The sequence below is a fragment of the Cupressus sempervirens genome, chromosome 10, assembly GCF_028749045.1.
Source record: "Cupressus sempervirens isolate cs-2001-9-10 chromosome 10, ASM2874904v1, whole genome shotgun sequence".
Lineage (NCBI taxonomy): Eukaryota > Viridiplantae > Streptophyta > Pinopsida > Cupressales > Cupressaceae > Cupressus > Cupressus sempervirens.
In genome coordinates this window covers 4,055,891-4,067,950 of record NC_143127.1, presented here as the reverse complement: position 1 = coordinate 4,067,950, position 12,060 = coordinate 4,055,891, and the positions used below count along the sequence as shown (strand labels likewise).

The 12,060-nt window shown below is 34.0% G+C and overlaps 1 protein-coding gene across 2 annotated transcripts; it reads right to left on the bottom strand.

Moving 5' to 3' along the window:
* Window positions 1–3,212: 3,212 nt before the first annotated feature.
* On the bottom strand, window positions 3,213–12,060 carry LOC149532272 (COBRA-like protein 4). 2 transcript variants are annotated; one of them, XM_089804933.1, is made up of 6 exons: window positions 11,603–12,060; window positions 7,624–7,703; window positions 6,839–7,295; window positions 4,413–4,572; window positions 3,902–4,179; window positions 3,213–3,820 (listed from the first exon to the last, which is right to left on the bottom strand). In XM_089804933.1, the coding sequence occupies exons 1-6, from the start codon at window positions 11,688–11,690 to the stop codon at window positions 3,525–3,527; spliced, it is 1,359 nt and encodes a 452-aa protein (XP_089661059.1). In that variant the 5' UTR covers window positions 11,691–12,060; the 3' UTR covers window positions 3,213–3,524. The 2 variants fall into 2 exon arrangements, with proteins under 2 accessions (XP_089661059.1, XP_089661058.1); XM_089804932.1 differs by lacking the exon at window positions 11,603–12,060 and adding an exon at window positions 8,463–8,705.

Sequence of the window (12,060 nt, the reverse complement as noted above, 5' to 3'; positions counted from 1 at the left end):
TTCGTCAATTGGAGCTACAGTTCAAAAGTTATGCCTCCCGGAAGTTAGATTACCGTTTCTAGATTCTTCTAGATTTGCACCGACTTCTAACACAACTTCCGGAACCTTCTATTTCGTCGGTGGATGCCTACTAGAACTTTCTAGAATGTACTCCTAGTCCTTAACCCTCCGGGGTCTATTTAAGGAGATTTCTGGCATTGTAAAAGGCAGTTCGGAGTGGAGTTTGAGAGGGGGTGCTAAAAGGAGAAATATTCTCCAGATTTATGCTGTTGTAAGCCCTTAGGGCATGTTTTGAAGTTTATTTTCTCTGCACTGTTTGTACTAGCTTGTTTTCTCAGTTAATATAATTTTCCCTTTCTATTGGTTCCATTCTGTTCTTGGGTTGTGTCCCCATCATGTTCAAAGATGCTCTACAAAGCAATCATCCATGTAACTGACCATTTTGAGAAGGCCTATAAATGTAACCTTTTATGATGTTAATAAGATCAGCAAATTTTACTTTGGGCAAACCCCTAGAGCTAGGACTACTATGTGTGACTCTGAGTTCATTTTAAGTTTTGATGTTCATTAAGTTTTAGTATAGGGAATGGAATGAAGGTGCTAATGTTGAAAGTTAAATGAATGTGAATGGACTTGGTTTTGTTTCCTTCGTTCAATAGATTATATGTCTTACTTTCTTCAATGTAAGCACCTTATTTGTTCTCTACATTGTATGTCATGGTTTATGTGTTTAGTATAGTTTGTTGCATAAGGAAGCTGAAAACTGGTGTTTGGAGTAGTTGAGAGATAGACATTTCGGTATTGTCAAAACATTAGTTAACTATGTAATCCGAGAATTACTTATTTCGCTATCTCTTCCTTTCTTCCTGTTGTCGTAGCTAGTTATGCATGTTTCCATTCCTTGCATCTAGGTTGTAATAGATTGCATGTTGTGAGTTAGTCCCCCTTTCAATTGTCTAGGTTGTTTAAAGTGTTGAACAACTTGGTTTTTGCCTCTTCTACTCTCTGGTTAAGAGCATACCCCCAAAACCCAAAAGAAAAAATTCATTGCATATCTTGCATTCATATAAGGGAGTTGTACCTTTCAATTCAAGGGTCCTTGATAGATTACTACATTGACCCATTATGTTGTTAACAACTTTGTCCTCCACAAGCCATTAGGTAGTCTGAGAGTCAAGGTATAAACCAAAAAGATAAGGAAGACAAACTATTAACCAACATTATTTTAGCGAGATGGCGTAAAAACTTTGAACTCAATTTTGAAGGCCTTAAAGGCTCAAAAAAAGGGGTCAAAACTTGCTCGAGAAAATACTTTGGAATTGAGTCGTAGAATACTACCTAAGGTTTTTAAAAAGAAGTTATAATAGAAAATCAAGCACATGGTTCGCAAAATATGGTCTCCACAAGTTGTCCTTCTTTAAGATGAAATAAAATAAAATCACTTCAAATACTCCAATGATTGTCGAAACCCTTTTGGGGCATATTCTTGACATATTTCAATGTAGGGAAAAATAATCTAACCGTGCTCGACCTTAAAATGAGGGTTACAAATTTTTAGAACCTATTAGAGAAATTACACTTTCCAATATAAATGAGACAAATATGAGTTACTAGGGGTAATATTGATCATACATATGATTGCTTTATCTTGCATATTATTGTAATGAAAATGCCCATGTGGTTGTAGCATGTTTTTAAATATTGTAAAGTCATTTCATTGAAGATAATGGAAAGCAAGTATTTATGTTCTTGCAAAAACAAAAGTATTCGCTTGTGTTGAGTGAGTGTTTAGGTGGGTAAGGAAATTGTCCTTCATTAGAATACAATCTCATAAAATGGTGAAAGCGAGAAAAATCCACGAGACTAAAATTGCCTTCAAAAGAGAGAAGAAACAAACAAGATGCATGGATGGAGGATTCAACACTCACTAAGAACTACATACATTATCTATATACAATCAATCACCCTTCATAGTAAGGAAACAAGGAGACAACATAGTCCCCTTGTAATGAACGGTGTCCTAGAAAGATGGTAAGTGCTTTGTTTAGTGTCGAATCTCATTAGTCCCTAGGTGGGAGATTGTTGATCTATGGTGATTGATCAAACAAGTGCTATACACTAATCATTTAGTGTAAGGGGAAAAAATTGGGGTTAACTCGTCCAACATTTTTTGGCTAACTCGTCAAACATTTCCCTAGGTTTATTTTTCAAGTATTTTTAGGGTTTACTTGTAATTGACATTTGTAAATCGTTTGAAGGACTACAAATAAGTGGTTGTGTGATTTTAAAATGTATCACACTATAATTTTCACTTCATTGAATAATAAGATTGGACTCTCTATTTGGTGGATGTAGCCTGACCTTAGGTGAACCATGCTAAATATTTGCATCTTGTATTCTACTTCTTTGTGCTTTATTCCTTTGCATTCAGATGTAACTGATTACATTTTCAAATCCTCTACCATGTGCTAATTCAATCAAGGACTAATTATACATTTTTTAATACCTTGAAAAGTTTACCAAATTGCAAGAGTTACGCCCTTTTGTGTTAACCCCCTTTGATTAGATAGACTTAAGATGGTAGTGAATTGTCTTTGAATGCCTTCAAACACCCAAACACAACAAGTAGTTGCAAGAAACATGTATGAAGCTCATGTGGGAAGAAAATGATTGAGTTGGATTTTTTTTAAATTTTAATTAAAAAGTTAATTTTGAATGATGCAAAATTTCTTTAACAATGTGAGATTGCCCCAAGATCAATGAATGATAATTGAGGTAGGTGATGAATGTTTTGGTATAAGCTATAATAAAGATACTAAATGTATGAAAAAATGTATAGATATAGATATAGATAATATACAATAGATTATATGAAAATAAGCAAGAATACATAAAGTAACAAACTAGTGAATACATCCAACTATGTTAAATAATTCAATTATTAATGTGGAATTATATTTAGAAATTTTATCAAAATAAATCTAAACTTACATAAAATTTCAATTTCATATTAAAGAACATATTAATGGTAGAAGAAAAACACTAGCCTCTTGTTTTCTATGTAATAGAAATTCTTCCTCATATTGTATTAGTTTTGAAACATTCCATAATGTGTAGTTTGTCCACCACCATAAGATGCGTTAGAAGTTGTGCAAATATAGAGTTGGGCCAAAATCGAGTTGAAAGCAACAAAAGAAGCGAGCAAACGACTATAACGTGGAAGGTCATTTTATGTGACCAAAATATTCAAGATTGCGTCCATCTGTTAAACATTTATCAATTCCTCTTCTTGGTATTTTTAATTCTTCCCATCACTGCCTCTGCAAGAGCTTCTGTACATTGCAATTTGCTTGAAAAAAATGTTACATAGATTAAATTTAGATACCAGAAAAAATAATTGCGTGAGTAGAAGACAAGATCTGTGTCTCGACTCTCTTTTGGCTCAATTGCAAGCAAGTCTTGGCCGTTACAGAGAAACACAACGGAAAAAGCTAATGGCTATTGTGTAAATGTGTGCTAGAACCTCACAAGAATACCAATTGGGATGTGGTAACCAAAACTACAATAATTATCATTAATCCAAAGGATCTTCCTTGCTTGTGAGGACTATGGTTTGGCAGCGGAGGGTATTCATCTGGCGGCGGCAATACACAATCATCACCATTAAAATATACTCTCCGGGGGAATGCCCACCCTTGTTTAAAGCTGAAAGTTTCCTTGTCCTTCTTGAGTAGCAGTTCAGATTGGACATTTCCCATTGGTCCAGCATGCATGAGCATATCATTGTAGAATTTGATGCCCCAAAATAAAGCAGTGTCATCTGCAAAATTGAATGCGTTTCAACCATAAGCATTTGAATGATATGGAGTTTAGATTCAGAGAACAATAAATTATAACTTACTTAGAGATTCATAGGGGTTCAGTGACTTGTAATTGAAGCTGAAAATTTGGGTCAAATTGTTAAAATTCGGATGCTGAGCAACAACATTCCAATCGGTATAATTCATTCTGTAATTGAAGTTTGTAAGAGTGATTTTCACTCTCCAGTACTCCTTGTAGTTGGTTTTGACATGCCAATGTATTCTGATAGGGCACATGTGAGATGTGCACTGAACAAGGGGTGCATTGTTGTGAGCAGGTGTAAGGGCTCTCACATTCTTGAGATACGAAGAATCCTTCCTGCAATACACCAGAAATAATGCTTCACATATTATATATATCTTTCAGTAGATTTTTGGATTACATTTTGTAGATTTTTTCTATCAACATTTCAGATCATACTATTGTTCCATCATCAGAATGAAAATTTAAAAAAAAATTGACGGTTCATATAATATGATTGTCAATGAAAAATCTGCAGCATAATTCAAATATTCGAGTTAAAAAATAGTTTATAGATTTTGCTCACATACTCAATACAATTGCCCAGCTGATTGATATTATCCTGGCAACCACAGCTACATACAGGGCAGCGGACAATAGTGTCATTGTAGAAAGATGAGAAGGAAACACAACAACTAGGAGTTCTTTGCGCCACAAACTGTGAATATATGCAGGTTACATTCCAGGTCACTGCAAGAAAAAGCGAAATCCAATGTTAAAGTCAACTATAATAAATGATCCAATTCATAAACTTGCTATCTAAATGAAATGCTCATGCAACTCCAAACTCCACATCGAATTTCAGATTTAGGACTCTAGAAAATGGAATTAAGAAGAAATGTTCCAGTTCCTAAACAGTTCTCTCGAAGTTGCATCCAGCATTTGGACTTTGTGAGCACGTTACATTGATACTTACTCATGGCAGCTTGATATAGTATCTTGGTTGACCATTTTTATGCCTTATAAATTTGTAATGTAAGTTGTAAATGAACCCCTAAAAGCTAAAGTAAGCTAAAATGAGCAAAAATGTCAGCTCTAAGCTAAAATGTTGGCTCTAAGTTAGTTTAAATCAGAAGTAAGTTAACATCAACAGGGTTCAAATAAAGTAATCATAGTTCAAAATAGCGCTGATATCTTGTTTTTTCTTGAGATTTTGAGAGCTGCACAAAAAGTTTTATTTTTCGCGCCAGAGAATCGCCACTTCTCGACGCTTCCCGGCGAGAAGTTGTTAAGTTTTTGCAGGTGTTTGCCAGTAAAACCGTCACGCCCAGCAAAACGACAAAACACAGTTTTATTCCACCATTGAGTGTCTTGGGTGGAAAAGGGTTTAGGAGGAGAAAATAAGTGTTTTGGCAACGATTTAAAACTTTTAGAACTACTGGGAGGGGGAAGAGGAAGATGTAGACTAATTTCATACTGTATTAGACATTTGTATTTGCTTGTCTTTATAAAGACAATTCAGTATTTGCAGTTTGCTTCAGAGTTCAGAGTTTCTAACTATATCGACATTCTACATGAGGATGCAATTTTGTTACTTATTGCAAATATATATATCAAGATCAACTTGTTTAGTTTGTTTACTCATTTACTGACTCGTTACATACATCTACTTATTGAATTTTGTAAAAAAAATGCATTTTTAATTTAATGTAAGTCATTTTTAAAATTTCCGATATTTTCCCTAGAAGTTGCCAATTTCTTTCCTATATTTGCTGAGGAAACATGTTTTGCCTTGCCAATAACTAGCAGAAAATGAGATTTTGAACTATGAAAGTAATATTGTTTGATGCTGTTTTCGATAACATTTTGGATCACATTTTGTTTTTCAATGTTTTAGATCACATTCTGTTTTTCAATGCTGTGTTATTATGGTAATCACTAACTCTTGCTACTAATTCATAGCTCTCGATACCAGGCATAGTGCTTCATTATACCATCTAAAAAAATTAACTAGTTAATAATCATCTTGCTTTAACACTCAAATATTATTCACCTATTACATTTTCTGGAATGGGGCTGCTAGAATCCCAAAAGAATAGTTTTTAGTGCAATGCATGCACCTTGTTTAGAGGACCACAGATTGGATACAAGGCTCAGCAATTGCATCTGGTTTAGAGGGCTAAATTATAGTGGCATGGCTGGGCGATTATGATGGTGTTAGAATTCCATCAAAGAGGTAAGACAGAATGACATGAACAAGAATCAAATGGATCTGGTTATAATGGCAGGAGAGTAACTGCTATCAGAATGTGGAGCAAGCTATACCAATGAAAACAGAGTGGGTACTATTAAAATAGCTATATTAACGAACATCATACAAGGACTGGTATAGATGCCACCAGGGTGTGACAACTAAAGGTGTGGGGTATTCTTAGCTGGATGAGCATTTTCACACATAAGATGCCCAATTTTCCTATTGAAAAAATGCTTGCAATCCAAGTCTAACGGTATGTTTCTATGAAGACGGATAAAGTATCAGAATTTCCAAAATTAAGTTTCCAACTTTGTAAGCATCTCATTCCTAATGCTTCACTCAATGAGCATCCCATTCCAAAATAAAGTTTCCACTTTGTAAGCATCTCATCCCTAAAGCGAGCATCTCATTCAAACAAAAAGGAACATGCAAGCTCGTGAAAAATGGCCCATGAGTTATTTTAGTGAGTATTCAATGCTAAATATCATACCTTGCTAATCCACAAAAACGATACATAAAATGTTGACTGAATTTAATGATAAGAGGTTGTTATTTCATGCAGCTTTGACTCATACTCTATACATCCACCGAGAAACAATCAGAGGTGGTAAGAATCATCCTAAGAATACAAAACAAAAAACTTGAAAATTTTGTGTGAAATGTCGATACAAAATTTTACACAATTAAATCTAGAGACTACAATCACAGATCTTATGAATTGTGGAAATGAAAAATCAACTGAAAAAATGGTATCTTTCTTACTTAAAGCTTGGGTGCGGCGGCGTCCATCTGAGGTGAGAAACTGGCTGGGGCGAACCTTCTTAGCAGGGCCACAAGTGTAGCCAGGGCCGGGTGTCCAAAGAGTGAAGTTCTTGGGCAAGCGGACGGTCGTATTGGTTGTCCCTGAGCTGCCCACGCTGAGCTGAAAAGCACCAAGTGCTCGAGCAGGGTCCTGACCACGCGACGCAATCACCCCTCCCCTGCAGCAGTTCGCTATCTGCTGGCTGTATGGAACCCCCGCCAGCAAGTCCACTATGGACGGCTCTTTCTTGCAGCAGTGTGGAATGTTCCCCGTATACCTTGAGCAGTCTCCTTGCTCTGTTGCCTGAGCCCCCACCATGGACCATATGACCTCCTTCTTAGCCCATGTCCACCCAAGAGTCCACCCTGGGCTCTCTATGTGCCTGTACTGTTGATAATTTACCAGTCTCACTACAGCCTGTACCAAAGAGAAAAATGCAATACTCAAGCTCTAACCCTCTTAAGAACATTGTAACTTTTTACAACTATTAGATTAGTCCAATACCAAAAAACAAACTTACTTCAGATAATCTGAATGTTGCTTTTGAATCTGATTGTTTATAAGTTTTTTCCTTATCAATGTTTTGAATTATAAAAAGTTTTTTTTTTTGTGATGTTCTCTATTATTCAGATGATGAATCAGATACATAACTCGCACAATTAACTCATAGATTCATGTCCCAAATTCCTAATAACCAATCCCTATGATCATTCTCAAGTAAAGCATGGATATATACTATACTCACAACATAGCCATCAGGTGTCCAGGATATGATGTCCCATTTTATGGTTATGTTACCATTTGGGTCCAGAGGATCATATGCATCTGTAAAACCACAAACACCAAATATTGCTTACAATTGATATTTGATACTCGCCAAAAAAGCATGCACAGACCACAAAGAATGTAATAAAAAACTTAAATCCCGCACAGATTACCCTGAAAAAAGAAAATTATAGAAACAAATCATAAGGGGAAAACAGGACGTATCATCAAACTTCATTTCACCATCAGAACAAGGAGTATTTAAAGTTATCATAAAATCAAATAGAACCCTTAAAAACACACTTAACTGATACAGAATGTAAATTGATTTCAGATGATCTGCTATGGAATGGTATCACTTGCGACTATTTCAGATACTTCAGAGTCAAGTGTGCATTAATTTTGAAATGACGAAAAAAATTGTATGTAGTTTAGCGGTAATTTATCTTAAGAATTATTCAGTCAGAAGAAGATTAGGGGAACTGAAAAACTCGTTATTAAGTTAAATAAGAGAAAGAAATAAAGAACAATTAGAGGATGTAGAATTTGAACTCTTGACCTCTCTGTCTACACCACTAGTTCTCCAGCACAAAATGAACACTTTAAAAAAATAAAAACGACAGATTTTATTGTCCAAATTATAATATTTAATCAGATAAATGCTATAAATCTACTATCCTATTAACTTTAGATTTCAATTTATCTGCAAATGTCAGTATTGTTTGTTGCAGCAGACAAGTTTATATTTGATGTAAAGACCATAAGTCTATTTTGTGTCAAATTTGGGTGAAATAATGTGAAAATTTACTAATGACGCACCTCCTGTGTGTGCTGATAAGAAGATGAATATTAAGCCAAGCAGAAGCCTGCATTTCCATTTATCCATGCCCAACCAAGTTAATGCAACTGCAGCTTCTTCAAATGTTGCCAAATTTTTCTTGTTGAAACCCACAAGCATACCAACGTTTGATTCAACAGCCAGAAAAAACATGAAGAGTTTTTTTTCTGTGGATCAACCATCTCGCCTTTGATTACTTGAATTTGTGCAGGAATGGTGGATTCTAACAAACAGACGTGCAGTGGGAAAAGAGCTTCGCTTGTGTTATTATTAGCTTGTCAGCTTACTCAGAATATTCTTTGGGGAAGAACTAATAATAATATTACGATAAAGAAACATATTCTTATGTTAAATCTTTTAATATTTTTGTAAATTTTATTATATTACAGTTATATATTTTTTTTTATTTTGAATAATCATTATTATTATAATTTTTTATTTTAAATTCAATATAATTTTTAAAATTTAAATATAAGTTATTTTTCACTCTTTTTCAAAAAACAAATCTTAAGAGTCAATTTTACTTGTAAAAATATAGAAGTAAAATTATTTCACTCATTCAAGGAACAAAGAATCATTATTTTGGTCAGAATTATATAGCACACCTCTATAGTATTACATTGCTATCATAAATTAAATATGTGACACGATCAAATCCATGTCAATGAGGATTGATGCATAAAATTATAAAATCAAATCAATTCGTTTTTTGTCATTTTAGTTCTAATACAAATCAGAAATTGTGATTATGAATTATGATCAAAAGTTATGAAAGAAATTATAGATGACCATTTATTCACTATGATAATCACCTAGCTATTCTTTGTTTGTATTTATTTCCAAATTTTAAAATTCTATTACATAATCTATCATACCTCTAAGATCAATGGATTGTCATTAAACATTTCATTAGATTTTTTTTTTTTTTTAGACTGCAGGAATCAGTGCAACACAGCCCCCCTATAAACTGCAGTGCGCCTGTTAACACGGCCCCACTATAAACTGCAGTGCGCCTGGTAAACTAAACTTTTTAACGTGACCGGTAGCGCTGACGCGACACGCCCACCGGTACCACGAGGACAGGGGAGACTAGAACCCGTGACCAACCCCCTGCAATAGGAAAGATTTAGCCAACCGAACTAGGGCCTCCGCCCTTTCATTAGATTTATTATCATTTTAAGGCCTAAAGTTTATAATTATAATATTATAACAAAAAAATATATATATATTTTTTTTATTACTAAAATATTTATAAATGAAATAAATATTATATTTTTACCTATAAAACCTTTCTTTCCCTTTTAGTTGGGTGTACAAGAATCAAAATAAGATATTAATAACATATTGGAAACTTCTTTTGAAAGATTTGCTAACGTTGAAATGTGATTGTATTGTTAGTAATTTCACTAAGGTGCCTCTTTTTAAGGATTTGATCTAATAATAAAATGAGTGGAGATAGTACTTACGGCTCTTAAACATTCTTGGGTTGTAAGAAGATGGTAATGGAAGCTCGCTCATAACTGATTATTGGAGGCTTGAGTAAGGAGAATTAAGGATTAAACTTTAAGTAATTTAATATGATAGACTTGTACTCTTCATTATTATGCTTGTGATAAAGTTACATATTATTTGACTAGTGTAGGAACCCATGGAATCATTGTCTAAATAAGAATTAGTCACCTAAATCTAACAAGATTTATTTTTCAATTGTTTATTATTATCTAATGGCACATTTTAGATATGCTATTTAACCTCCAATCATTAAGTCATCTTGGAGTCTTTGCTTCATAACCAAATGTATATAAGTACCTATAGATCATGTGGAAGGTGTTCCCTAGATATTAGAGTAGGCATGTTTTTAGGTGACACTTGTCTTTAGGTAAAGTTTTTTTGTTTTGGAGATTTAGTGATCTAATTTCTAGTAAATCTTTCTTGTGCATCAATGGTTGAGTTTCTTCTTGAATTTCATTTTCTTTACATATCAACCTTGTCTCTTTTTGATAAGTCATTTCTTTGTGACTGGTCAAAATGTTGAATATTGTGATCAATGATACTAATTAGATTGTCAACTGATTTGTAGATGTCTTTCAAAGCTTTGAATTAGATTCAAAGAAGTCTGTTGATTGTAGATTGTAGAATTGTTATATCTAATTTACATATAGAATAGAAATACACATTACTTTATAATTAATTTGTAATTTAAAAAATAGATTATATCTATTTGTAAAATAATCAAAATCTAACTTACTTTAGATATAAAATAAAAATAAAAATAAAACAATAAATACTCTGCAACCAAATTATAATCAACTTAAAAAATAGATATAACTATTTGAATTGCGGATGTGAAATGGGCAAATTTGATGATCAAATACTAAATAGTAACTTTACTTACACTTCAACCAAAAATAAATATATTATTATTGTTATTCTACTTTATTGCTCAAAATAGACCTTTGTCAATAAAAATTTATATAACATTTTAATATAGCCCATCCGTACAACCCCACACAAACGACAGAGTACTTGATTACAGTGAAACAGAGAGCTTTCAAAACGATTGCAGAGAAAACCAGAAAGTCCTTGAAAATGCCCAAACCGGGTTACTTTCAACAGTCGCTTAAGGTGACCTGAGGCAGAGCACAACTACCAACATATTTGCAATTTCAATCTAGTTGTGTATATATATTGTTTCAGTTCATTGTTTTCTAGAGACATGCGGAGGACCAATTTACAGGAATTGTAAACCGGATTCAATCAGTTGGGCTCAATTTAAAAACATCAAGGCACTGAGAAAACTCATGGGCTGTAACTAAATCGTACTACAGCATGGAAAATTGACCTCATATGAAGAAATTAGACTTACAGTTTCTTTGAAATTGCTGCTAGAAAGAATTACAATTTCCTCTATCTAATCATTTATAAGGCCTCCGTGTTAATGATCTTAGTGTAACGTCTTAGTACTGAACACTAAAGTTCACAATCTTGTTACGAAAACTATACTTCCAGAGAATCACAGAAAACTCAGAATCCTTTTTAAAACACAAGATACTGTCATACATTTCACAGGCAAACATTTGACATTGTAATCTAATCTTACACCAAGCCAAATTGTACTCACCCCCTGTTTGTGCCGAAAGCAGGAGCAGCATAAGCGTTAAGCCTGATATAAGTCCAGAAATTTTGCCACAACACAGCCATTTACCCATTCTTGTTCCTCAGGGCTGAAACAAATCCCCTGTTCCAAGAACCCAAATGCAACAAAAAATAAAATGCTAAGCAGCAGGAATGTTTTTCTCCCACACAAGAATCTGAAACACGGTTAAAGCTGAATTGGGTAAGCCGTGAGACTAAATAACAGCGGCCTCAGATTTTTCGGTGGGTGGCTTTGTATGTTTTAGCCCCTGGTTGTCAATGGCGGAAAATGTAAAAAGGGTCCCGCCAAAATACTCGATTGTTTAACCTTTCCTTGGTTTGGGTTCCAGCTTGGGCATTAGCTTATGATAAGGAGGACAGGCTGTCACCAAGTGAAATGCTTTCTTATTATCATGTAAGCTTTCCTTCCGTTTGTAACAAGTT